Genomic DNA, 26907 nt, shown 5'->3' with positions numbered 1-26907 from the left:
CCCACAGTGACAATGAAAATGTGCTTATAGGTGCATATCTCTTGTGCAGATTGTGTTGCTTGTATTTCTACTGTCCAACTATTCTGTATCCACTTCAGATACATCATGTTAATTTGCACTCTGCCATTCCATTATGGACAGCCATAGCTATCTGATATACTGGGATTCCAGTATCATTGATGTTCATCTCTGAGCATTAAAATGGCAGGAATGTGCAGTAGCAGACAATAGGATCCCCACACAACTGTATCAATACCGTTTTCAGTGTCCCAAGAAATCTCACAGCAACTATGACCATGAGGAAGAATAATGTTGAGAAGAACGTTTAAGCTCCAAAACAATTATTTTGTGTGTGGGAACATTCCCTAAATGTCAGTATAATATGTGCAATTCGCTTCATATATCCACTTGAGGGACGGACAACATATTCCATGGTTGTTGCTTTTTTGTGTTTGTTGGTGAATGTTTGTTTTATTGGTGAATTAGGCACCTATTTTTACATTTGGATTGCTATTTTTAGTTTACTGTCAGTTGTCTTGAACACCAAGATACAAATTTAATAAATTTATGCAGTATTTAGAGATTCTTCTGATTAAGCAGAATGGAGGGAAAAAATGGATACAAAAGGATTTCTATGAAATCAACAGTGCCCAGTGCCCAGTGATACTGGTAGAAGATAGTGAAGCCCACTGTAGCTGGAGCCAGATTCAATAATAGGCAACAGCAAAGCATGACACGTGGATCCTAGTTTTGTCCCTGGCCTGCTGAAATCCAGGGCTCCCTCCTGAGCTGCGTGTAAATCAGAAGGGAGGCAGATGGGAGCAACAGAAGCCAACCTGAAGTTGGGGGTGGGGCGTCCTCCATTTGTCCCAGTGGACCAGACTGCACCTCTTTAAATCCTTCACGCCAGTAAATCCAAATTATGACTCCACAGTGAAGTTCCGGAGGAGTAGCAAGAGCATCACAGAAATGTAACTTTAAATTGGCAGCAAGTCCACGCCTTCATACCTACATGGGCGTGAGAAGCGCGATGGGGGATACAGGCGAAGTTAGCACGCGAGGAAAGGATCAGCAGCGCGGCGTGAGAAGGAGAGGATCGGCGGAGTGCAGGTGCTGTCCTTATTCCGTGGTCCGTTCCTGCGCAGTTCATGTCCGCTCCTGGCATTTCTGCTGCTCTCCCTGGTTCTTCCACACGTGCCTCTTACTTGTTTGGCAATCTGTCATCCACTGCCCCGCCCCGCACCTCCCCAGAGCTGATTGGATCCCGTCTGCCGATCAGCAGTGCCTGTAGTCTTCTGCCCGTCCCTCTCTTTAGCTACGCACATAGCGAATTATCCTTGTAAGAATCGGCTGCTGCCGCCGCTGCTGGCTGCCTGAGTTGTGACCCATTTTCCCAAGCGCTCTCTCTCTCACACGCACGCACGCACGCTCTCGCCGCTGCCGCTGCTTTCAAGCGGGCGCGTCTTCAGTCCGCCGGGTGCTCGCAAGTCGAGAGAAGCGGCCACTTTCAGAACTACCTTTGGACAGCGACTTCCCTCTTTCCACCTCCCCACACCTTTTTATTCTTTTCCCCAAACCGCTCATTGGCTGGCAAGGAAACATCCCGCTTGCAATCCTCATAGGCTCAGGCAAATGCCAGTCCAAAGTTGAGACAAAGAGGGCGGGCACTGCAAAGCAATAAGTCCCCTTCACACGCGGACACCCCCCTCCCCCCCGCCGTCCCCAGAACTCACTCATCAGCTTTCCTCTTGCATCGGTGCTGCCCGCTGACAGGTTAGCCGCGCAGGATAGACCCTCTCCTATTGGAGAGCCGCAGCTGCCTGTCAGGCTCTGGCTGCGAAAGGGGGAGGACGCTAAAGAGAGCGTGGCTGTGCAAAAAATAAAAAAAAATGTGCCGGGGGGTAGGTCCAAAGCCCAGCGAGGGGGCGTGGCCCGGCAAGTTAGAGGCGTGGCTATTCAGAGAGAGAGAAACGTGCCGGGGAAGGGGGCGGAGTCCTGTAGGAGAAAGGCGGGGTCATTGTGGCGGGGGGGGGGAGGGGGAGGAGGTGCGCGCGCTGAGATTGCCCTTGTGTCTAGAGCTGGGAAAGCGGCTGGTGTAGCGGAGCAGTCTCCCTGCGAGCTGAGGTGAGAGGCAGCGTGCGAAGCAGCAGGAAGGCGAGCGCCGCAGCTGCCCGCCCGTCTCTCCTCAGCACCCGGACCGGCCGGAGAAGGGGCGGCCGAAGAAGGGAGCTTTCGCCGGGCTTTCCAGAAAGGGGCAGCCGGCTCCTGCGAGGAAGAAGCGAGGGAGGAAGTGTGCAGCCGCGTGCCCCCCACCGAGGGAAGGACGGGCTCGGGGGGCGAACTGAGGAGGAGGGCGAAGCCAGCCGCCGCCGCCGCCGCCGCCCGCCCCCATTGCACCCCCGCGCGACCCTGGTCCTCCTCTTCACCCCGCTGGATAGGCTGAGGGAGACACTGCGGCGGCGGAGGCGGCGGCGGAGGCGGCTCCTGCTGGGGGGAGGACGAGCCCGGCGAGAGGAGGAGGAGGAGGAGGAAGAGGAAGAGGAGAAGAAGAAGAAGAGGAGGAAGAAGAAGAGAGAGGGAACAGCGGTCGCGGCAGCAGCAGCAGCTGCTGCGGGATTCTCTGCCTCGCGCCCCACCAGCCCGAGGGAAACCCCCAGGATGCGGCTGAAACCGAGCGTCGTCTTGCGCTTATACAGCCTCTGCGGGATCCTCATACAAGGTACCACCCCCGCCCGTGCCCACTTCGCCGCCGCCGCCGCCGCCGCCGCCTCTCGGCCCCCCAACTTCTGGCTGCGACGTGCGTGCCAAGGCAGAGGTGGGGTCGCCGTGGGGCGGAGGGGCACCCGGTGCTCTTTCCTCGCCGCCTTGGAAAGACTCCTCGCTCGACCTCATTCCCTCCTCCTGTCGCCTCCTCTCCCCCCCCCCCCACTCTCTGGAGACTTGCCCCCAGCCTGCCCCTCATTTGTCTTCGCGTCTCTCGGCTCCCCCTCCCCCCCCTTGCCCGCCCGCAAGCTCCTTTCCCTCCCGTCTGGGTTCTCTAATCCTGGGCTTCCTTCCCCCTTTATCTCTTCCCTTCGCTTCCTCCTGGCTTCCCATCCCTCCTCTCCCGTGCGCCCCCCTCCCCCGCCCTCTTTCGTCTATCCATCACCCTTCGGCGCGCTCTCTCTCTCCTCCTCCTCCTCCTCTTCCACCAGCACCTCCTAGCCTCCAGCCCCGCCACTTGTACAGAGCCTGCCATCCTTAAAGTGCTGCACAAACATTAATCCTTCCCTGCCCGCTCCTGAAAGTCCTTCCCTCTCGTCCCCTGAGAGTCTTGCAGCACACCCCCCCCTCCTCCACCTCGGTTTCAACTCCTCGTACCCTTTCCCTCCAGCCACTCTTTTTCACCCCATCGCCTACGTCCATAAAAGTGAGAAGGGCGATGCAGCGAGAGGAACAACGTGGGCACTGCAACACCATCCCGTGGGGGGGGGGGGAGAGGAAGAGAGAGTAAAATGCTTGAAAGCTGATCGCTGGTAAAGAGGAGGCTCGAAGAAGGCTGTACATGCGTGGCTTACTGGAGACTTAAAGATGTGCAGAGCTAGGTCTCCTAAACCTTTATTCTCTATCTCTCCCCCCCCCCGCACCCCACCTCGGCATAACCTCCAATATGGAATGCATCCTCACAGTCCCCTTTGAGGCTGGATTATATTTGTCCCCTTGTTCCTTATGTCTGCACCAATGGCTCTAATCCTATGCCTCACAAGTGAAATGTAACAATTGTAGTGGCGGGGGGGGGGGGGGGAGATGTACAAGCGACTGTCGTTATGCAAATGGATGGTTGTGGAAATATGTGGATGTAAAGTAGGTGGTGGTTTATTTCCAGCTCCCATCACCATCTCCCTCACCACCCACCACCTTGAAAATCAAATTAAATCAGCAATGTGTGTTAGGGAGCCAGCTTAGAGATTCCGTTGTTCCTGATGCTGTTAAGAGAATGTGGTCATGGTGCTGGAATGTGCAATGAGGGTAATGGATGTGCGTGCCTGTGTGTGTGTGTGTGTGTGTGTGTGTGTATGTGTGCCTTTATGGCTGCAGTGTTTGAGTATTGGAGGGGGGGAGAGATGCTATTGCTACCCCCTTCCCTTTCCCACGGGCAGGGGGGGATGGGGTAGCTAGATACCCAAATGTGTCAGGACGAAGGACTCCAGAGTCTTAAGAATCATCTAGACAGCTTTTGGAGGCTGTAAATGAGGTCAGCAAGCACCAGCAACTTCCCCATGTTTTTCTCAGGATGGTTGGCTTCCCCACCCCATCAGGATGGCCGGGAGCAAAGAATTGTCTCAATCGTTCTGTGTATAGGGAATTCAGAAAGAGCCAAGTATGACCTTGTGGCATTACCCCCACCGTCTTCTTCAGTAGCAGTGTTATAAAGTTTATTGTATTTCATGCCTCTGTGCACTTGCAGTAGCATGAGATGAGGTCTCAGAACAGGCAGGGGAAGCTTTTTCTTCCTACCCACCCCACCTCCGAAAGGAGAGGTAACCTTTAAAGTGAGTCTGTGACTGTTGTATTTTGAAGCCTGCAACCCCTGCTTCATCTTCTGAGCAAGCAGGATTTTTAAAAAGCAGTGCTGAAAGGAGGTGGAATGATTTCATTTGGTGGCTGCAATGATTTTATACGGTTGGCTATTTGCTTTCCTTACCGATCTGTGTGAGCTGCTGGGACTGGCATAGTACAAGGAGCTGCTGTGGTGCTACTGTGTGGGATTATTTATTGGGGAATCTGGCAGGTGGCACATGTAGAGGGTTGCCTCTCTTACTGTTAAATTTCCATGTGAATTGTTGATTCTCTTTGCTGCAAACGGGGAAGCTCCCTTTATTGATTTTTCTTATCAGTATGATTATGGTTGCTACTGTTGAAGGAAAACTTGATATTTTTAGGATGCTGTCCACTGCATTCAGTGCATCATGTGTTTAATAATAAACAGTTGGTGTAAAATCTTATTTTTCTGCCTAGATTTGTTCGTTTTTTAAAATAACAGAGCAGTTCAGTGGTTGTGCCAGGAAAAAGATTGCACCACTGCAGGCAGCATCAGGTAACAGAAAAATGCCATGCATTTTTGGTTGTGTGCATGGAGGTAACCAAGCTGGGCCTTTTCATATAGGATAGAGAATGTCATATTTCTTGTTACATCACCTACATGGTACTTTCCCTATATTTAAAAAATGTGGGGTGTTCTCATTTTTGGGTAAACCTTCTCTTTTTTATTTTCAGCAACAGCTGGCAAGAAGAACAGCAGCTCAAACATTCAGTCTTACAAACTGTAGCTGAGAAGGTTGCTTTTAAAAACACTTTGCCTGGCCTTCCTCTTTATGCAACTGAATATTTCTGCATATGTAATGGACTGAGTAGTGTGCCCTGTTTTGAGCCCTCCTTTGTAGGATTGAAGTTAAACAATGATGGCACAGGAAATAAATGCACATTGATAAGGACAGTATAGTACATCCAGTAGGTACATTTTTAGACACTTCCTATTATGCTGAAAACTCCATAGTCTGTCTCCCCCACAACTAGTTTGACATTAATATCAGGTTTGGCGAATGTACTGTGGACGCTATTATTCTTGTATAGAAAATATAGCTAATTCTGCCAGATTAATTTGCTTTCTAAACTTTCCATTTTATCAGTTGAAAGTTCCATTGGCCTTTCCTTCGTGCGTTTTGCCACCCCACTATAGTAGCTGTTCTGGAGGATGTGTTTTCTATATAAAAAGTGAAACAACTCAAATCCACCCCAAATCTAATTTTGCTAGTAGATGGCTACTAAAACAGTTCACCCCCCACCTGAAATCCAAATCTTTTGAAATGTAAATCTGTATTATTATTATTATTATTATACTTTTAGAAATGTGTAGTGTACTGGTGTAATCTTGATTTTGATTTGGGGCTGCATAATCAAGGTGGTCAATGTGGAAATCTGGCTTTATTAGAACCACCTCTCTTAACCATGAGGCCAGCTATGACAATCAGTCAACACTACGAGGAGATAATGGGTGCTCAGCTTCTGGAAAGACTGACAAAGCCTTTTAAGTGACAGGTAGCATTTGTAGAAAGTATAAAATACGTACTTAAATAACTTCATCACATCAGTTAATGTTATTGGTATGGATAAAAAAAAAAATGACAGTATGGTTTTTGTTAGTGAAGCTGGGGGAAGCATTCTTTCTTTCCTAGATTTTAATATGAATGTGTAGATAGTTTCTTCCCCATAATTGCAGTGAATATTCATGATTATGTGAGTGTAGCCCCACCCACATATCTCAACCTAACCATTCTACAGCCTAAGTTTTATTTCCCCCATGGTGACACTTAACCTTAACATATATTATTTTGGTTTTATAAATTTGCAAAGCAAAATCATTGGAATTGCTAGATATTTTACCAACTGTATAAAATCAACCATAAGTTTACTTGCATAAACTAAAACCAGTCGTTAGGTAAGTAGCATATTTCCATAAGCTGTGTATTGCATAATATATACTATGAAATTGCAGCAGTAAATATATTTTACTGTACTTCATGTGTACAGAAGTGCTAGAATTGTAGCTGCTGTAGCCCCCTGCTGTGTGATAATGCAAATGGCATCTAATGCTTTAATGTGCTGTGCTTTTGTGAGAACTGGATAGCACTGTATTAGATGCAGAAGCTGTTACACTCAATACTTCACTGGCACTGAGTAAATATTTCAGAGCAATTCCTACAGTTCCTTGAGAAAATGTGTGATTGAAGTGAAATTTTCACTGAATGATTGTCAGTAGATGACTAGCTAATAATCGTGTTTGAGGTTGATCGTGATATGTCTTTTCAAAACATCTTGCTGATGAGTCTGTAAAATCAGAAACATATTTTTTTCTTCTGCTTAAAAATAAGCAGGAACAATGAATTGGCTTTAATGCACTCTATACACAACATTGTGCCTTAAAATAACTGTGTTGTGGTCTTCACAATATCCTGAAGTAGGCAATATTTAAACTTATTTGATCTGTTTCTAGTACTTTTGTATGAAGCAAAATTTGCCAAATACATGGCAGCATATTTTAATGTGATGTTAGAGCTAAACATCCCCCTCCCTGCATGAATTCCATTTTGTTTCTTTATAAATAGAAGGTGTAAAATAACATCAGTTGTCCTTTAGCATTAATTGTATATATTACATTTGTTGGTTTTTATATTCCATAAACAAACAAACAAAATCCTTTTTTGTATTCTATATATGGAAAAGGTACAGTTTTTCCTGTTAACCAATGCATGCATTTAATATCAATGAAAAATAAAAGTATTTGAAATTTAAAGCAGCAACTCTGGATTTGTAAAATTTTTGAAAAAATGGAAGGAACATCTTATACAGTATTGCATGTTTACTTGAAAGTTAGCTCAGATTTCAAGGTGTACTTCCAAGTAAGAGGATATATTTAAGGTAGTGTACAGACATACAAGAGAGCAATTATTAACTTGAAGAATATTTATTAGAATAAAATGTATGTACAGAGAACAATCATTACAGCACTACTAGTGACGTAAATTAGCAAGAGTACACTCTCATGTCATAAACGAAAACACTTATTTTCTTTTACAGATTTGTTAGAACTAATATAACTAGCCATTAAATATGTCTCTTTTGGGTATTTTTCTTCAGTTGTTGTTTCTTTTCATAGTGTTTGCAGTTTATATTTTTGAACTCCTGCTTTGCTTACCCTTTTTTTCAACCCTGACCTTTCAGGTGAAATTTTATTGGCAAAAGTAAGTTCCATTCAGTTCACTAAAGCTGTATCTCCTTGTTGAAATGTGACTCTGATCGTTGTTGCATCTACACATAACCATTACCAGCTCTGGGTTTGGGGTTACTTTTCATCTCTCAAATGCAAAACATCCCAGCAATAATCTCACTCCTTTTGAAAATTTTAGCAAGTAATTTAGAAAAAAGAAAAAGCATTTATTATCACATTGATTTGAATAGTATAATGATAACTTGGAATTTTGCTGCATAACTTATGTTGTTGAAGTTTTTGCAGAATAAAAAGTTCCTAAATATATTGTCCTTTTGATGGTAAATGCAACAGAATAAGTTCTGAATCACTAACGTTGAACACTGTGAAAATTAAACTCTAAATACATTTGTGTTGTTATTAAATCCTGAAGTAGTTTGTCAGAAAAATGTGAGAAATGTGTCTTGCTTGTATGTTAACTTTTGTTCTTATGACCACCTCCTTATTATATCCCATTGCTATAATATGAGGGATGAATTCTTAGGATTAGTTGACATGCTGGAAGAGATCGGTTATCCTGCTGAGATATCTAGAGTTTTCCTCATTTGCAATGATAACTTCTTTTTGAAAAGGGAGCATTAAGAACAACATAGTTCATGGCTTTGAAAATGTATCCCCCAAGGACTTCTGGGCTACTGGTTACAATGTTGAATTCTAAAGGTTATGGCTACACTATGGTCATACCTTGGGCACTATGCTTATTCTATATTTTCATTTGCAAGTTGAAAATTTGGTCTCAGCTAATGTCAGAATATAGGCTATCTGTTACTTTCCTCCCTGAAGGAAGTAAAGTGTGAAAGGAAGTTGATTCAACTTCTGCCTCTTTGATTATTAGCTCCCTGAAATATCCATAAAGACTTTTAGTAAATGAGATTGTAGCCAGTGAAGGCAACAATTGTAGGTTTATTGTTAGGTTTTTATAATGTTGCATCCCTTTGAGGACATGCAGATGCTGTCTTTGCCATGATAAGAGCTGAGTTGCTGGTTATCATTTTGGCTGGGGCAGAAGTGTCAATTTTTGGTTGGTTTCCATGGGGTGAGCTGAAGGAGAGGACCATGTCTCTATTATATAGAGCACTGAGGTGTTCCTATATTAAACTATCAAGTGCAGTACCCCCAAAATAACTCCTTCTTGTACATATATAGTCTCTGTACTTTATTATTCTTGTTCATGAATAGCACACACTGAGTTCTGCTTATTCGCCCACATTCGAAGTGTCACCTCTTTGGTACCCTCTCTCTATGAGCAGCACTTGGACTTGAGACAGAACAGAGCAGTGCATTTAGATAGGGTAAAATGAAGGTACTATTTGTGTTTGGTGCCTTCATCTTCCTTGGAAAACACTGTTGAGCCAAATGATATTTCAGGGATTCTCTGGTCACTACAGAATGGAGATACTGGACAAGAGCATCGTTGGCCTTAATCAGGGATCAGGAAACTTTGGCCCTCCAGATGTTGTTGAACTACATCTCCCATCATCCTAGCCATGTTTGCTGGGGCTGAGTTCAGCAACATCTGGAGACCAAAGATTCCCCACCCCTGGCCTAAATCAATAGGAGCTGTGAATCAACTGTAAGGGGACAAGTATATTTTACGGTACATGCTACTTTATTGTTATATGTATGCATCTGAATGGAAAAGGTTTATGTAGAGATATACAAAAAGCTTCCTCAACTGATTTCTTTTTCCGACTTCAGAGAACCTAGCTAACGTTCAGAGGCACGTTTGAGCTGTAAGACCAAGGTTGCTAGACAACCCCTTAGATTATCTGACAACTACAGGGAAGTTTCACAGGAGAGTTTGCACTTCACCTTGAATAACTGGAAACCACCCTATGGTAGTCCTGCCCTCAGCCATCTATGTAGTCATACAGAAAGTATATCAAACCACCTACAGTGGTACCTCGGGTTACATACGCTTCAGGTTACATACCCTTCAGGTTACAGACTCCGGTAACCCAGAAATATTATCTTGGGTTAAGAACTTTGTTTTAGGTTGAGAACAGAAATTGCGCAGCAATGGCACAGCGGAAGCAGGAGGCCCCATTAGCTAAAGTGGTGCTTCAGGTTAAGAACAGTTTCAGGTTACGAACAGACCTCCAGAATGAATTAAGTTCTTAACCCAAGGTACCACTGTACATGTTTCAGTTAGCAGAAACTGCTGAGTACACCTCTTATCATATCGGCCAGAAAATTCCTAGGGGACATTGGGAAGCCATCTGTGTCCATATGCCATTGGATTTTAAGCCGCTCTGAGAGTGAGGAAGGGGCTTTGGGCAGAAAAAAAATACCCTATAAATCAAAATATCAAATAAATGAGTCTCCTTAAATTCACTTTAGCCTGATTTAATGCATTAAACTGTCCCCATGGTGCTTTAAAACCAATCTTCAGTGGTCTTTTGTAGACTTCTATTTTTAGGATATAGGTGAGAAATAGATTTTTTGTGTGCACAGATGAAAGAAAACAAAATAAGTTTATTGAGTTTTTTTATTAAAAAACCTGAACTTAAACTAAGAAGATTGTTTTGACTTGCTTCTGAAATAATAGCTGTGAATATTATAAGAGTCTAACACAGCAGTATTAGTTATGATAGCATTGCTACTGTTTTTGGATTACTAATCAAGCATAAATGTTAGGATTTAATATTGGGGGGAAAGTATTTTAAAATATTACATACACCAGAAAATCTTGAGGTATTTGATCAAAACTGGGAATCTGCCAAGTGTGTTCTGTATCATGGTAGGAAGACCTTTTTGCAACATAACATTTAAATCCCTTTGCTGCTTACTTGCCTCATATTTCTGTGTCTTCTGCATCAAGGGAAAGGAAATGACTTTGAAAATACATGCAGAGGAAATCAAGAAACAAGGAAATAAAAGGGGTTGAAACTTCTTTCAATTGATGTAAACCTTCAGGTTTTTTGAAGTGCATGAAACCCAAAGTGAAAGTTCATGAGTATGAAGCTATAGTTCTTGCCAACATGGATTTAGAAAATTACCTTGAATTATGGTATTATTTTCAATGATATATTTACTGGAATAGAGCAAGGATATAAATAAAATTGAGACAGATGATACATTTGTCTATAGTTACTAAGGTTGCTATCTTATACATATTTATCTAGTAAATTGTATTGAATTCAATGGGAATGATTTTTAGTAGACATGTATAGCATTGCACTGTAAGATATTTATTGGGTAGAATGAATGAATGACATTACGTTTCCGAGCACAATTCAAAGTGTTGGTGCTGACATTTAAAGCCCTAAATGGCCTTGGTCCAGTATATCTGAAGGAGCGTCTCCTCCCCCATCGTTCTGCCCGGACACTGAGGTCCAGCTCCGAGGGCCTTCTGGCGGTTCCCTCACTGCGAGAGGCCAAGTTGCAGGGAACCAGGCAGAGGGCCTTCTCGGTGGTGGCGCCCGCCCCGTGGAATGCCCTCCCATCGGATGTCAAGGCGATGGACAACTACCTGACATTCAGAAGACATCTGAAGGCAGCCCTGTTCAGGGAAGTTTTTAATATGTGACATTTTAGTGTATTTTTTATCTCTGTTGGAAGCCGCCCAGAGTGGCTGGGGAAACCCAGCCAGATGGGCGGGGTACAAATAATAAATTATTATTATATTATTATTATTATTATTGAATAATAATAATAATAATAATAATAATAATAAATATATATATATATATATATATATATATATATATATATATATATGAGAGAACTTATTACCATAATTTAATTACTTTACAGGAATGAATAATTCTAAGTTAGTATGCCAAAAATAGTATATTCTGTTACTATATGATAGCACCAAGATGTACAAAAAATTCTAAGAGCAGATAATAAGTATTTTCTTAATGTGGCTAGTTTGTATTTTAAACCTTTATATTTAAAACCTTTATATTTCCCCCTATTTTCCCAAATGGAAAACCAAAATATCCTTGAGTACATTAGAGTGCCATAGTTTATATACTGTGCATATTGGGCAATGGAAAAGTTTCTGTAACTTCTAATTCAAACATAAAGGTGGTATATTTGATGTTCCCACTCATTAATAGTTTTAATTATTTTTTTATTACCCCATCCCATTTTAAAATAGTTATTTCTATCGACAAAGTGCTTTCAGGCCATGATTTATCCCAAGAATATATTGTTTTATGAAACAATATTTTGTGAGCCTGAAGTCTACTTCTGCTTAGCAAAGCTCTGTGTCCCAGAGCTTAAAAATGTCTGACAGCTCTGAGAATTTTTAAGGACAAATTACCTCGCAGTGTCAGTTGCAGTAGACGCTTAGGGATAAATATCTGAACAAATGGAAAATACCAAACTGACCTACATCTGCTGGATTATCAGTGTGTTAGTGGACCTGTTTCTATTCCTGCCACACAATATGGCAAGAGACTGCTGTGATTATTTCCTAACTAGGAAAAGACCAGACTAATTAGTTGGGAACATAAGAAATGAGTTTCTGAATTAGATGTAATTCATCTGAATATTCATCTGCTGCACCAAAAACCTTTTTGTTCATGGTATTAAGTTTTTGTTATTTTATGACAGCTAAAAGTCTAACCAATAAGTTTTCTTCTATTGTAATAGCCATTGTGATCCAGTTATTACAAGCTGTGGGAGTAAAGTCAGTCTAACGGGAGGGGGGGCACTTTACAAATGGTAATCATTCCCTCTAATAACAAATTGAGGTGGTGACTGCTCATGTCATTGTAACCAAAACAAGGCTACTGAAAAACAAGAGAAAGGTATTAGCATGCTCAAGGGAATCCTACAGTTTACAGAAATAAATAAATAAATAAATAAATAAATAAATAAATAAATAAATAAATAATAATACTCGCCACCCCACCCCTGACAAAGAAAGAACCCAGAGCAGTAAGAACTGGAGCTGTTCACTAGCCAGGGAATGTTGTGTTGGTTGAAAAATAAAAATGGAAAACGAAGCAGGGAGAAGATGCTAGGACAGAAGTATACACAGCAAAATTTTATTGCAGATTCCACTTATACTAAATGGAAGGATTAGTATCATCCAGAATGCAGAGGACTGCCAGAGAATCTTGATTGGTTGCAGCTGGGCATCCTACATTCCGGGACTCTCTGTGGCAACAACAGTGAAGAGCAGAAGAGATTATAGCCTGTCAGCCTGGCCTTAATCCCTGTAAGTTTCAATGAATCATCACCACTCTCTTTTCCCTCAGTGCAGCTGGCCCTTTTATGGGGAAGTTGGGCAGTTGTTCTTCCCCACATTGCAGCATCCCAAGCCTCACTCATTTAATGTTAGCCTGGTCTTGCTTTGCTCAAAATAGCATGGTCCATGAGTGATTTATACCTGGGATTCTCTGATGGCCTTGGGGAGTGGTGAATGGTCCTTGTGCTTTCAGTCTACTACATTATATCTGAGCTTGAAAAGGGAGGCTGTGAGTGGGACTAAAGGCAGCAGTGTCTATAGTAAGAAGTAGGTAGGAGTGCTGCTTTTCTCTCTTTCCCTCTTTCCCCCATTGAGAATGGGACAGCTCAGCTGCCCCTTATCAGAGGTCTAAACTGATCACAGGCAGAGAGGTTTTGAAATTTCTCAAAGGGTCCTAACTGCATTAGGACTAGACGCAGCTCTTAGAACACAAGTTGTCTGCACCTGCTATATGCAATGTAAAGCTTAAAAGAAACACCTGAGAGCTATTTGCGGTTGTTGTTTGTAATGTACTACTTAAGTGAAATCCTGTTGAACTTTGCATAGTTTCATGTGAAAATGACCATATCATGCATTTATATTTGTGGTGTGTTGTATTGCTAGCTATTGTACTACTGTAGCGTAATAATAGTTCAAATGTGTTTTCCTCTTTACGATGAAACAAATCTCAAAGCCACCATAAAAGCCATGTTGTTCTTCCCATTTTTAATACCACATACTTTGGTTATATTTACTAGACTCAAGAAAAATGTATACCTACTAGTAACAACATAAATGTGAGATTACTTTTAATGGTACTACAGCTGAATTTCACTAAAATAAAAATAAAAATAGAAGGCTAAAGGCATTGCATGGCATTCTTTATTTGCTGCTTAAGGAACAACAGTTTATATTCTTATGTGCAAAGTTAACAGCAGTATGTAATGGCACTAATGACTATGAAAACATAACTATATATTAGTAGTATAACTGAGAAATTATCAAACTAATACCAAAAACAAAACAGTGACCAAAATATTGCTGGAAAATGGAACAGCTTCTGTGAATTATGAAGTTGTTAAGGCAACAATGAAGGGGAAATAAACTTTAGCCTTGTGAGTGAGAAAAATGTTATGTGTTCTAAGCAATTATTGTGAAATAAAAGCAGTAGTGGAATTAACAGGACAGTTGCTCAATTTAATGGAAACTATACTTTTCTGGTTGGAATGTGAGAAAGTGCTAGAAATGGCTGCCTAAGATATAGTCTGATATGTTGCCTCCATTATTCCCTCCCGGGAGGGGGATTCTTAAATCTGCTGAGGGACAAACATATACATGGACCATCAATTTGGATTGTCTAGACAATGGCAGTAAGATGTAGGTTTGCTTTAGTTGTGGAACACCATGTCATTGATATGCTCTCTGAAAACTAAAATGGTTTTTTCCCCCCGACCTATATTTAAGTTAAAAATCCTGCTGTTTTAAAATGGCTTTCAGTGATCAGTGGAAGAGAGAGAGCTAATTATTCTGTTGTGGTGGTATTATTGCTGTTTGAATGACTTTGAGTCTACTGTTTTGGATTCTAATGATTTATATTTGATGGGGAATCTTATTGTGTGCTCTATTGAGAGTTCAATGGAGGGTGAAAACTGAATTATTCATATTTGAATGAATGAACAGACTGCAGGGTTTGCCAGTGCAGTAGCTCCAGGCACCATTGTGTCCACTACTACCTCCTATTTATTGCACATGAAACAGGTCTCAGTAATGTAAGAAAAACACTGGGGCCTAATTTGAATAGTAGAGTGCTTGGTATCTGGTGGGCGGGGCTTGTGTGTTTTGCTCCGGAATCTGCCTCTCCCTTCAGTGTGTGTGTTTAGTTAAGAATGTCAGTTAAGAGGGACCAACTGCCTCTTCTTGCCTCAGACTTGCCTCATGTTACTGTATTTAGTTTCTCTCATTAAGTTATTTTGTTACAGTTTTCTTTATTATTAAAACTTAGTTACATCCTAAACTTGCGTGGGTGAGGGTATATTCCCAGTCTGCCAGGAACATATATTTTTTTTTGTCAACCCCCCCACCACATCCACAACAATAACTATCCCCTTTGTCAACCCCCCCACCACATCCACAACAATAACTATTTACACTACATGTAAATAACAGATCCACAATCCATGAGAGCTGCTTGTACTGGCTAGGCCTCTCATGAACTGCCCCCCCCCCGAATGTCACACCCCCATGACAGATATTTTGTGACTGTCAGTAGATGTTCCCATTGGCCTAAAAAGTTTGTCAACTTCAGTACTAGATCCTCTGTATGAGTACAAAATGCTACAGGATTCAGGAATTCATATGTCTTTGCCACAGTCCACCTCTCACAAGAAAATATATAGGTGCACACACATTGTTTTATTTGGGACCTATGTGAGCATAAGGGGACGACTCTACAAAAATCTGTACAAGCTGAAGACTTTCACTCTGGAATAAGTTTTAATTATAAAGGCACAACATTATGATAGTGCAAATTTGTGCTCTAAGTCAAAGGGCATACCTAAGTACATTTCAAAAATGCATAAAACAATCATGTTCTTCTTTATATACTTTGGATATTTTCAGTATTCTTAGAAGATTTGTGAGGCTCTGAAAAGCTATTTTGCATCTGCTTGTTTTCAAAATGTCTGCATTGGAGAAAGCATTGGTTTTATAAGGTATAGTATAGGTTTTTAAAGAAGCATTTCCCCCTTTTAAACATGCATATTGAAAGCCTAATTTACAGAAAAAAGGGAAATATAGTAACTCTGCCTTATGCACACACAAAGATGAATTTGTAGTTAAAGGTTGTGCCTCATTTCATTTTAACAGTATTTTCTGGATCTATTTTATATACACTATTTGCTAAAGAGTGGCAAGCTTGCTATTGGATGTTACAGTATATTATTTAGACATAAAACAAGCAATAATATCTAGGCTCTTGAAACGAGTTTGCAGAAGTAAAAGCCTGTCACTGTAATATATTTGGAAACTTTTAGGTAGGGAACTAGGTGGTGCTGTTCTTTCATCTTTGTATCTTAGCTGAATTCTTCTGGCTTATTTCTGAACATCACTTTCTTTTCCAACAAAGAATTTGGCTACATTGTATGTTGTTGTTTGGCATAAGTAATTGCTATCTTTTAACAATAGTTTTCTTTCAGCTTTCTGACTTTTACATACACTACATGTAAATAACAGCTGGCATGGTGAGGTGGAATGCAGTTGAAGTTGGAAAGAACACTGTGTATTTTACAGCTTGAAATTAGTTGTATAATTACTAGGGATGTCACTTCACTGAAATGTTCTACGATCCTGTACACATTTACCTGGGAGTAAGCCACATTAAACTCAGCAGGGCTTCTGAGTAGACATGGATGAGATTGCACTGTTAATCAATTAAATTTCCATATTCATTAATCCAAGATTGATTAACATTAAAAAATAAGTAAACATAGTTTATTAACAACAAGACACAACAGAGTTACCCTGGCTTAAGATTTCTACTGGGATCATGGAAAATAGCAGAGACAAGGATTTGCAAGTGTAAATTGATTCTTTCTGTTCATGTTCTGTGGCACCATCTTGATCAGCTAAGGATCAATAGTTTACAGTCTACTTTCCTCATGTAGGAATGTGGCAAGAGGCATAGATTTATTTGATTGAAGCCCCTTCACATGGCCATAACAGCCTCATTCCTTACTGTCCTGTCAAAGCTCCTTTCCTATGCATTTGTTCCGATTGCTGTTGGAATAAGTGAAACATGATCCCTTTTTAATCCAACTGGTGCTTCTGTTACTCTTTGCAGGTGGTACCAAACCCCATAAATTGCTAGCCTGCTCTCCTGGGCCATATTCCTGGCCCCTGCCTCCACCACACATTCTTTGGAGCCATGCCAGTCCTTGACTTGAGAAATGATTGATGTTTAGTCCAGAAAAGAGGAGACTAAGGGGAGATATGTTTACCATCTTCAAACATGTAAAAGGCTGTCACACAGAAGATGTAGCAAGCTTGTTTCTCCTATTCCAGAAGGTCAGACCTGAACCAATTGCTTTAGGTTAGAATAAAGGGGATTCTGACTAAACATCAGAAGAACTTTCTTATGGTAACAGCTGTTTGACAGTGGAATGGACTAGTGCTATTTTTCTAGAAAAAGAGGTGCTGGAACGCACCATGAACACCTTCCCATTTCTCTTAAAATGGCAATGGAGAGGTGCTGAAACCCACCTGAGAGGTACTAGAACTGAGTTCTGGTGAGTTCTGGCTGAAAAGAAGCCCTGGTATGGACTTACCTTCACTGTGCATTTTCCAGCAGAGGTTGGATGGCCATCTTTCATGCATGATTATTTGAGATTCTTGCACTGCAATAGGGGACGCAGGTGGCGGTGTAGTGTAAACCACTGAGTCTTGGGCTTGCCGATTGGAAGGTCAGCAATTCAAATCCCCGCAACGGGGTGAGCTCCTGTTGTTCAGTCCCTGCTCCTGCCAACCTACCAGTTCGAAAGCACGTCAAGTGCAAGTAGATAAATAGTTACCGCTCCGGCGGGAAGATAAACGGCATTTCTGTGTCCTGCTCTGGTTTCGCCAGAAGCGGCTTAGTATGCTGACCACATGACCCGGAAAAACTGTCTGCAGACAAACGTGGGCTCCCTTGGCCAGTAAAGCGAGATGAGCGGCGCAACCCCAGAGTCGTTCGTGACTGGACTTAACAGTCAGGGGTCCTTTTCCTTTTTTACTTTGCACTGCAGGGCGTTGGACGCGATGAGCGACAGGGTCTCTTCGAATTCTACAATTCAATGAGTTTATGATTCTAAACTAGTAGTGGCAACAAGCAGAAATATCTGTGTGACACTTCTATAAGTATCTTAACTAATAAAAGATCTTAAGGAGGAAAGGGACACAGCCATGATGTCTGCTGGTTATGTTTGCATGTAGAAGCCCAGGCAATGCAGATGTACAGCCCCGTCTAGTTGTTATTGCTTTTTAAAAGTAGTACTCAAGTTGTGCTGTCACATTTGTACCCAAAACTGCAATTCTTACTCATCTTTTAAAACACTTGCAGTTCAGTCTATGGATTTCATTCAGCTGCCTACTAAAACCGTGGTATTCTTTTGGTGATAGTCCAAGGGTGCATGCTAGGATCTTTACTTCATAAGAAACAGAAGATTTGGCTGTTTGAATGTAGTGCAAAAGTTGTGGAATTTCCAAACCTGCAAATGTTACAAGTGGCTGCAGGGGTTAGTTAGGGTGATGGCTGTCTCTATACTCCCCTCTGATATTTATCTATTGAGAAAAAGTGATGAAACAGGTGCCAGTTTGTAGAAATAATCTTCCAGTATCATGAAATGTGAACTACATTACAGAATATGCTTAGATTCATAGCAGTTTACTATGGTCGTTTATAAATTTGTTCACTGAGGTAATGTACAAAACTTGAGTATTTCACACATTTTGGCACATTTTGTTGTAGCTCCCACTTATCTGACCCTTCCTAATTTCCATTGAAGTTTTCCTTTGCATTATTTGGGAAAAAGCAATAAGTTTAAGATTTTAAATCTGGTTTTAAATCAGGAATATCTAAAATTGTTCAGAACCAGGCTTGGTGGTGGCACTGGCAGGGGACATAGAAGCCAGGATGGCTTTCAAAATTCTGGGCCTGTCCCTGGAAAATAGGAGACATGGAGGGTTTGGCATTGCATATTCCCAACAAGTGGTTTTGATTTTTACCATAATGGTTGGATCTGACTACTGAATAAGTAAATCACATATTCACTTGGACTTATAAGAGCCATAGCTCAGTGGCAGAGCACATCCTTTGCAAAGAAGAAGTTGCTATTCCAATCCCTCCAGCTAGAGCTGTGAAGGAATCCTGTCTGAAACTGTGGAAAAGTTAGGTTATTGCTGATTACTTCTTCTCTTTAAATGAGCTTCATTGTTGGCTTTTCAGTTTTAATGCAATGCCGTACTTCAGCACTTCTTTCGGTTGTATTGATTTCTGCGTGTTTCTGGGTATTTCCCCATTGATATATTTTCAGTAATTCAATAGATAAAACACTAAACAATATTTTATTTTCCAGCAGCCTTTAATGTTCTGTATATAAATCAGTTCCTTTCATATATTTTTTTAATTTCCCATGCATAGGGATATTTAATTTATTTTTTTACAAAATCATTTGCTTCTATGACCATAATGACTTTATGTTAGTATTTGCAAAAACAGACATTATATCTAACAAAGGCAAGTGGAAGATTAAACTAAATACTAGTAGAACTTGATAAGTGAGCTAAGTGGGCTATAATAGATCAGAAAAACACACACACAAAAATAGCTGTTCCAGAACATAAGTAGAGTCCTGCTGGATCAGGTGAAGGGCAGTAGCTCCATGGTATAGCATCCACTTTGCATGTCAAAGGTCCCAGCTTCACCCCCTGGCATCAGGTAGAGCTGGCCCCGGAGTGCTACCTGAAGCCTCAGAGAACTGCTGCCAGTGCAATGGTCAGACTTGGTGTGGGGCAGCTTCTTATGACCAAATGCTCATATTGTCCAGGATTCTGTTCTTACACTGGTCAAATAAATGCCTGTGGGAAAGCCACAACCAGGACACGAGTACAGTAGCACTCTTTTCTTTGTGATGCCCCAGCAACTTGCATTTAGAGTTATGCTGCCTCTGATGCTGAAGGGTGTAAACACAACATTCAGCAGTACAGGAAATATACAGCACGATGCTACCTACAGTATGTTTATTAGGAAGTCACATTTATTACAGTGTGGCAGCAAACCCCTCTCTTCAACCCTCAATCATAATGTAGGAATCATGCTGGCCTGCCTTGCAGGACTGTTATTGGTAATATGTGTGCAGTGCTTTAAAAATATGGCTGTTACAGTGGCAGGAGGAATAACGGTTCAAAACCTAAACTACTGTGATGGGGGGAAGTATGTGAGTAGCTTATATGGGATCAGTAATGAATGTATGGCTGTTTTGTGTTTATAAACTTTAAAAAATCACCCAGGAATTTTCTTAATCATAAATGTCTATATTTTGAAATTGTGTTACTGATTTCAGAAATTGTTTTTAAAAGTTGTGTTTTTTCTGCTCTCTCTGTGTGTATAATACTTTTTGAATTTCTACCTCTCTCCCAACAGACCTTCATGATACTTTCTAGTGCACAGAATCATATTTTTATTATAACAACAACAACAATAACACAAAATGTGTAGCTAAATAATTTAATGAGATTTTTCTCTCTCTCTCCAAATAATCTGATAGGGAAGTTGAGGTAAAGACCAGCTTTCTGTCATGTACATCAGGACCAATATAGTCAGATGGAAAAGGTTTTGCATGGATTTGTATACAGTACATAGTTTTGTACTTAAATGGCAAAAGTAATACAAGAACTGTCACCTGTAGAATGTAAAATATCCAGCTGTGTTCAGTAGTGTACATTAGTGCCAAAGAGCACAGGAATCATTTTTAATAGCATAGTCATTAGAATTGAATAGTAAATCTTTTTCTTGAACTCTGACTTCAGGCTGCCATTTGAGGGTAGTCTTATGACAGTAGTGGTGGTAGGTGCTGCTGCTGCTTATAAGTGTTTAGACTTTTTGTCCTAGACACCTATTTTCTATTTCACATTATTATTATTTTTTGTGCAATAGAAAATTGTATACAGCTTTTCTTCTCCATCTTGAAATGGTAAAGACCAGGATAGGTTTTACTTCTTGATTTTCCTGATTTGTATAAATTTCTCCATATAGGACATACCCACAGCAAGGCCCTTACATTGATTTACTATGGCCACTGGAGTAGCTTGAATTCCTGTTTGTTACAACTGAAAGGTCCATTGGTCACGGTGGTTTCTGTACTTAAACCTAGCTGTAGAAGTTGGTGAAAGTTTTTTCTCTGTAGGGATATTATTTTGTCCTGTGTTGTTGAGATGTGATTCCTTTAGATTCTGTGTGCCAACGTTTGTTTTCCTTCACAAGGAAATATATTCAGTCCTTGCTGAAGAAGTACAGTAGCATTTCATGCATAATTGGCATTCAGTCTCTGAGGAGTTTTAAGGGGAGGAATTGATAGTGCTATAGCTTTTATCCCTAGAGTGGGTTTTATTCTCTTGAGAGAAGTTGCCATCTTTTGACAGATGACAGAAATAGGCATCAGTATTGCATATTTTACACAGTGGCAGAATGTCTGTATTCAGGTTTATATGGTTATTATTAGGACAATGATTTATTCTAACAAAAGATAAAAATACAAAAATTATACCATAGAGTAAGGCTGCTACAATTAATTATAGTAGCAGCTGTTGATATGGCCAATCTTGGTCCTCCTTTGACTCTGAAAGAGAACATGAAATAATATTTCATAACATTTCTATCTTTATTGATGAATTGGCGACCACCCTTTCTTTGAGTTAATTAGTGGTGCTTTTTGAGCAACAGATGATCCAAGTGTTTAAATTATAAAACGGTACTGCGATGAGTGGTATGGCAAGTCATCCACGGTACCTTGGCAACAGATACTGCTACATTCAGTTATAACCAGCTTTGCCTATTAAATCTAATCATGGCTTTATATCCTGGATAGTCCCCACCACAGTTTCACAGCTTGGAAGTAATGGGGAGACTGTGGTTTAACGAACACCAAAATGTTTTGCATTACAGTGTGTAAGGGAAGAGAAGCAGAAGAGGACGTGTTTAGACACAAAGCTCAGGCTCAGTCTAATAAACCATAATGTCCTAAACTGTTATGTCTGACCTGGAACATAAGAGGAAATACATTTTTCTTTAAACTGTCCAGTAACTGTTACATTTATTTGTAAATTTTAACCATATAATTCAGGCGGCCTCAATAACGTGGAGTCCCTTCCATCAGCTTTGGCTGGTGACTCAGCTGCACCCCTGTCTGGATAGGGATAGCCTAACTACTGCTATGCTCTGGTAACCTCTAGGCTAAATATATTATACATAACTCTGCCTTTGAAGACAGTTTGAAAACTTCAGATGTTGCAGAATTTGGTGGCCAGATTGCTCACTGGGGCAAGATGATTTAAGCATATTACACCAATCCTGGCCCAACTGTACTGGCTGCTTATTAGTTTTCAGGAGCATTGCAAAGTGCTGGGTTTGACCTATAAAGCCTTAAACAGCTCAGGATTGCAATACCTCAAAGACTGACTGACTGTGGCCATATAAACCAACCCAGACTCTGCAATCACAATCTGAGAACCTTCTTCTTGTGCCTTCTCCACAAGGAATCTGAAGTGTAACAACACAAGAATGGTCCTTTTTTGTAGTGGCTCCCCATTTGTGGAATACCCCAGGAGTATTAGGCTGGTGCCTTCATTAGGTACCTTTAGGCACCAGGCAGAAATGTTCCTCTTCAACCAGGCCCTTGGCTGATTAACACCCTATACCATGATCAATGTTTTGTAGGGGGGAGGGTGGCAGGAGAGAGGTATTGATTTGTACTTTGTTGTTGTTGTTCCTATTTTTATTTCTGGGGCTACATATGGACTTGCTTCTCTCTCTCCTTTTTCTTCTCCCTTCTCACTCTGCAGACTTCTGGGAGTGGGACCGCTTGCCATTGTCAGAGATCTCAGCTGCACACTTGCAGGACTTTGGAAATTAGACAGAGCCAACATAAAATTAGGCTGGGAGCTGCCACTTTCACTCCTGTGCAGTAATGCAATTAACCCTTTTTAAGTTATGATAATAGGAACACTGTCAACTGTTTCATCCCCACAAACGCAGTGTTTGCCCTTAGTAATTGTATAATGATCATCTGAAGCTTTTGAAAGGAATGTATGCAAATGCAGCAGATAAATAAGTCAGATAAATAACCTTCAGGCTTTGGCATGCATTCATCACACAGAAGCATGGAAGGAAGTTTGAAGCAACTGCTGCTGTAAAATTGCTTTGAATATCAGATTTTGAAATCTTAGTTTCTGTGCAGCATTCCCTACACAGGCATGAAGGTGGGAGCGGGTAGTACTGCCCTTGCCCCTATCATCCATACAGTGTGTCTGCGAGTGATTTGTAAAGGAGAGCTTGCTGTATAATTCGGAGTGATGCATGATTAGTGTTCCCAGTCTCAGGGGGCATCCAAACTCATGCAGCACACCCTATCCTTTAGAGATACAAAGTTTGGACAGAGGAGGAACAGGTATGCAATTGTGCAAACAGGAACTTTAGCCCTGTTCTCTCTCCCTAACAGTCCAATGGATGCAACTTGCAAATAATGCTTGAGTATTTGCTTAATCGCATGCTGTGTGCTTAATTGTATTGGGATAATTCATTGTAACACATTATTTCATAGTGCATTCTTTTGAGTCTGTTACGTTTTGTTCTGATAATCTGAAGAGTGTCTGACAGAGTAGAAACTGTTTACAAACAAAAGTGATAAAATAAGGAAAGATAAAAATTGTCTTGTTCTTGAACATTTAATTTATGTAATGTCACCATTTCACTACTTAACACATGTTTTAATTAGGTTGAACTTGCAAAATGTATGTTAAGTGTATTCAGTAATGTCTTTTATATTACAAAACCATATAATTACATTTTTTCCAGACATGAAAAATGAATTTGTGCTGCATTATAAATGGTGAAAAATTTTCCTGCTTGTTTTCAGATGTACTGAATAGCATAAGCAGTTTTTCTCAACTATGCCTGAAAAAGAAAGAAAAGGACAAACAAATTTAGCAGTGAACCCAGACTACTTAATATCAAGAAACAAAAAATGCTGAATATTAAATTGAGTCTTTATTTATTGACAGCAAACCCATGATTAATCATGGCTTTGCTGAAGTGGTAAATTTTGAGAGGAGCCTTATACTGAAGCTTTATTTATTAATAAATGAGATTGAGGTTTGCGATAGTGCCAAACTATTGTGAAGGTCTGTTTTCATACTGAAGGGGGAATGCATATAAGTGGAAAATATGAACTTGAGCATATATTCAATGATTTCATGAGCACCTTTATTTTCTTTTTAACAAAAACAAAAGTCAAATGTATTTTGTTAAAAATAAATGAAAATCCAAGACTGGTGAAGCACAAGTAGGCCCAATAGTAATCGAAATAACATATTGCTGACCATGCAGTTATTGAATGGGAATATTTTGTTTTTTATTTAATCCCCAGGCATGTTTCAACTTAAAAATACTATTTAATCAAAATAATCAAATAACTGCCTTAATATTAGAAGAAAGATTCTTGCATAGGTTCTGGGCATTTCTCAATTTTATCTCAAACTCTTTCTTAGTCCAGCTAAATTTCAGTCCAGATATTTATGCTTCCTGTGGTGCATTGGGTCAGTGGACCTGGCAGCTAACCAGAAGGTTTGTGGTTCAATCCTACCCAAGGACAGCTGTGGGCAGGATTCCTGCACTGCAGGGGGTTGGACTAGATAGCCCTTGGGTCCCTTCCAATGTTACAATTCTATGATTCCCAATGCAGACAACCAGCTGTGTCAAGATTTGGTTAGACTAGGAACTGGGAGACCATGGTTCAAATCCCCCATTCATCCATTGACTAAGGGTCAGTCACTGCCTCTCAGTCTAACCTAGCTCACATAATTGTTGTGGGAGTTAAATGTGGAAGGAGAGAACCATGGACACCACCCTTCGCTCCTTGGAGAGTAAGGTGGGATATAGGTAAATACAGTCAATAAAAGAAAATAATAAATGCTTGCTTTTCCTGTAATCAGAGTTTTGTTTATGAAGAGTGCAAGACAATGCTAATGCCAGCAAAATGGCAACACCTGGACCACTCCATTAGTTAAAACATGGTGCTGATAACGCCAAGTTTGCACCCTTGATCCCTGTATGGGACAGCTGCATTTTCCTGCATTGCAGGCTGTTGGACTAGATCAGTGATGGCCAAATGTGGCCCTGCAGCTGTTTTGGGACTACAACTCCCATTATCCCTAGCTAACAGGACCAGTCAGGGATGATGGGAATTGTAGTCCCAAAACAGCTGGAGGTCCAAGTTTGGCCATCACTGGACTAGATGATCCCCAGGGTCCTTTCCAACTCTTAAAATTCTATGGTTCTAAGAAGATGTAGAAATGAGGGAATATCCCAGCAACCTAGGTCTTCAAATTATACCAATGAACAGGATTCTGCTAAACTCTCTGTGTGGCAGAAGCTCATGCAATGCAACCTTTTATGGGTAACAGGAAATTTAGTATACAGTTTGGAGAGAATATTTCCAGAGAGTGATCTCTTTGTAGATTGTATGTTTTACCAGCTGTGATTTGACATGCAACCAGATTTCCTGAGAAGATGTATGCTTCTTCACTGCCTATGTCATAGCTTATAATTTCAAGCATTATGTAATAAAAAGATGAATCTGCAGTAAGTATTGAAAATCTATTATTTTCCACCCTCCGTTATCTTGAAAAGAATGGCAAATTGTATGTCCAGGGGAAGAAAACTTCCTACCCACTAGCAAATGACAAAATGAATCATTTTGTTTGGTCCCTTCATTGAAGTTTTTACTGTTCAATTTATAGGGTAAAAAGAAATGTTAAATTTATACTGTAAAATGAAAACACATACCCCTTCTCCAATAGTGGAATGCCATACAACCTTACAGCTTCAAACGTCCACACAAACACACATGTCCCCAATTTGCATGGTTTTTTTGTAACTAATAGTCAACAACAACAACAAAAACAATTTATGTAGAAGTGCAAAATTAGGTTCATTGGGTAAATCAGGTTATAAATGTATCTAGAAACTTAGGATTGAAATGTTTCCTTGAAAAAGTTTGATAATCACCCATAGAAATATCTGTTAGCTAGATTCTTTGACTGTTCAACTACTTGTGATAGCTTTGTTTTATGCAGCTACCATCCTAGGCATTCTTCTCTGGTAGTCCACTGTGCTTTGATTTGACTTCTAAATATACATGATTACAAAGCTGACTCTGCCATTAGGCACATTTAGGCACCTGCCTCAGGCGGCAGGAGCCCCATGGGTGCCCCATCATCTCTGTTGCTGGTGCAGAAATGGCACCAGTATCAGCTGGAATTGTGTGAGATCTTGTGAATGTGCAATATCTTGTGATTTTTTGTGTGATGTAGCCCAAAGTTAAAGTCACAATTTTTCAGAACTGGGTAGGCTATTAAACCAACTTCAAACAATGGTTTAATATCCGGGCTTTGGGGGGGGGGGGCGTGTTGCTAAACATATTTTCTGGGTTCTGATGAAATGGGAAACCATGATTAGTGAGAAACTGCCTAGGTCAATGGCTTGAACCAGAGATATTGCATGTAGGCTCAAAAGGTTTTCCATATCTTGGTGTGTGTATATATATGTATATATATATATGTGTGTGTGTGTGTGTATATATATATACCATATATATATATATATATATATATATATATATATATATATATGGTATATATATATAAATACGGTGTGTGTGTATATATATATATATATATATATATAATTATCCAATAGTACCTTAGAGACCAACTATTTTATATATATATATATTTCTACTGTGTCAGACCAACACGGCTACCTACCTGAATCTTGGCTTATTAAGTCAATATGTAATCACTTGAACAGTCACTGATAAGGTTAGCAAAATTTAATGTATCTATGCTGATATTTGGTCCACATGTAGTGCAAGACATTCCAGTTAACAGAGAAGTTTAGAAATTGGATACTTCTGAATTGGGATACTTTTAAATTGATTCATTGAAACATGTGGTGGAAATCTGCTAAATAAATAAATGTAATTAAAAAATGTATGCATGTGGAACTGAAAGAAATTTGACTTGCCATTCCTGCAGCCTGTACAAAGTATTTGGCCTGGCCTGAACTCAAACGCCAATGAGAAGGAGTCTGTTTTGGGTTGTTGTGGTAGTG

General features: G+C 40.5%; 1 protein-coding gene across 4 annotated transcripts in view; it reads left to right on the top strand.

Moving 5' to 3' along the window:
• The first annotated feature begins 2031 nt into the window (after nt 1-2031).
• The window catches only part of CADM2 (cell adhesion molecule 2), a 365211-nt gene continuing 340335 nt past the window's right edge, over nt 2032-26907 (top strand). For all 4 annotated transcript variants that reach the window (XM_081858507.1, XM_081858509.1, XM_081858508.1 and 1 more), the window contains exon 1: nt 2032-2719. In XM_081858507.1, coding sequence (XP_081714633.1) covers nt 2659-2719 — 61 coding nt within the window. In that variant the 5' untranslated portion in view covers nt 2032-2658. The remainder of the gene's footprint in view (nt 2720-26907) is intronic.

Source organism: Podarcis erhardii (genome assembly GCF_964252035.2).
Source record: "Podarcis erhardii genome assembly, chromosome: 4".
Lineage (NCBI taxonomy): Eukaryota > Metazoa > Chordata > Lepidosauria > Squamata > Lacertidae > Podarcis > Podarcis erhardii.
Note: the sequence above shows the minus strand (reverse complement) of the source record. Positions and strands in the feature narration are given on the sequence as shown.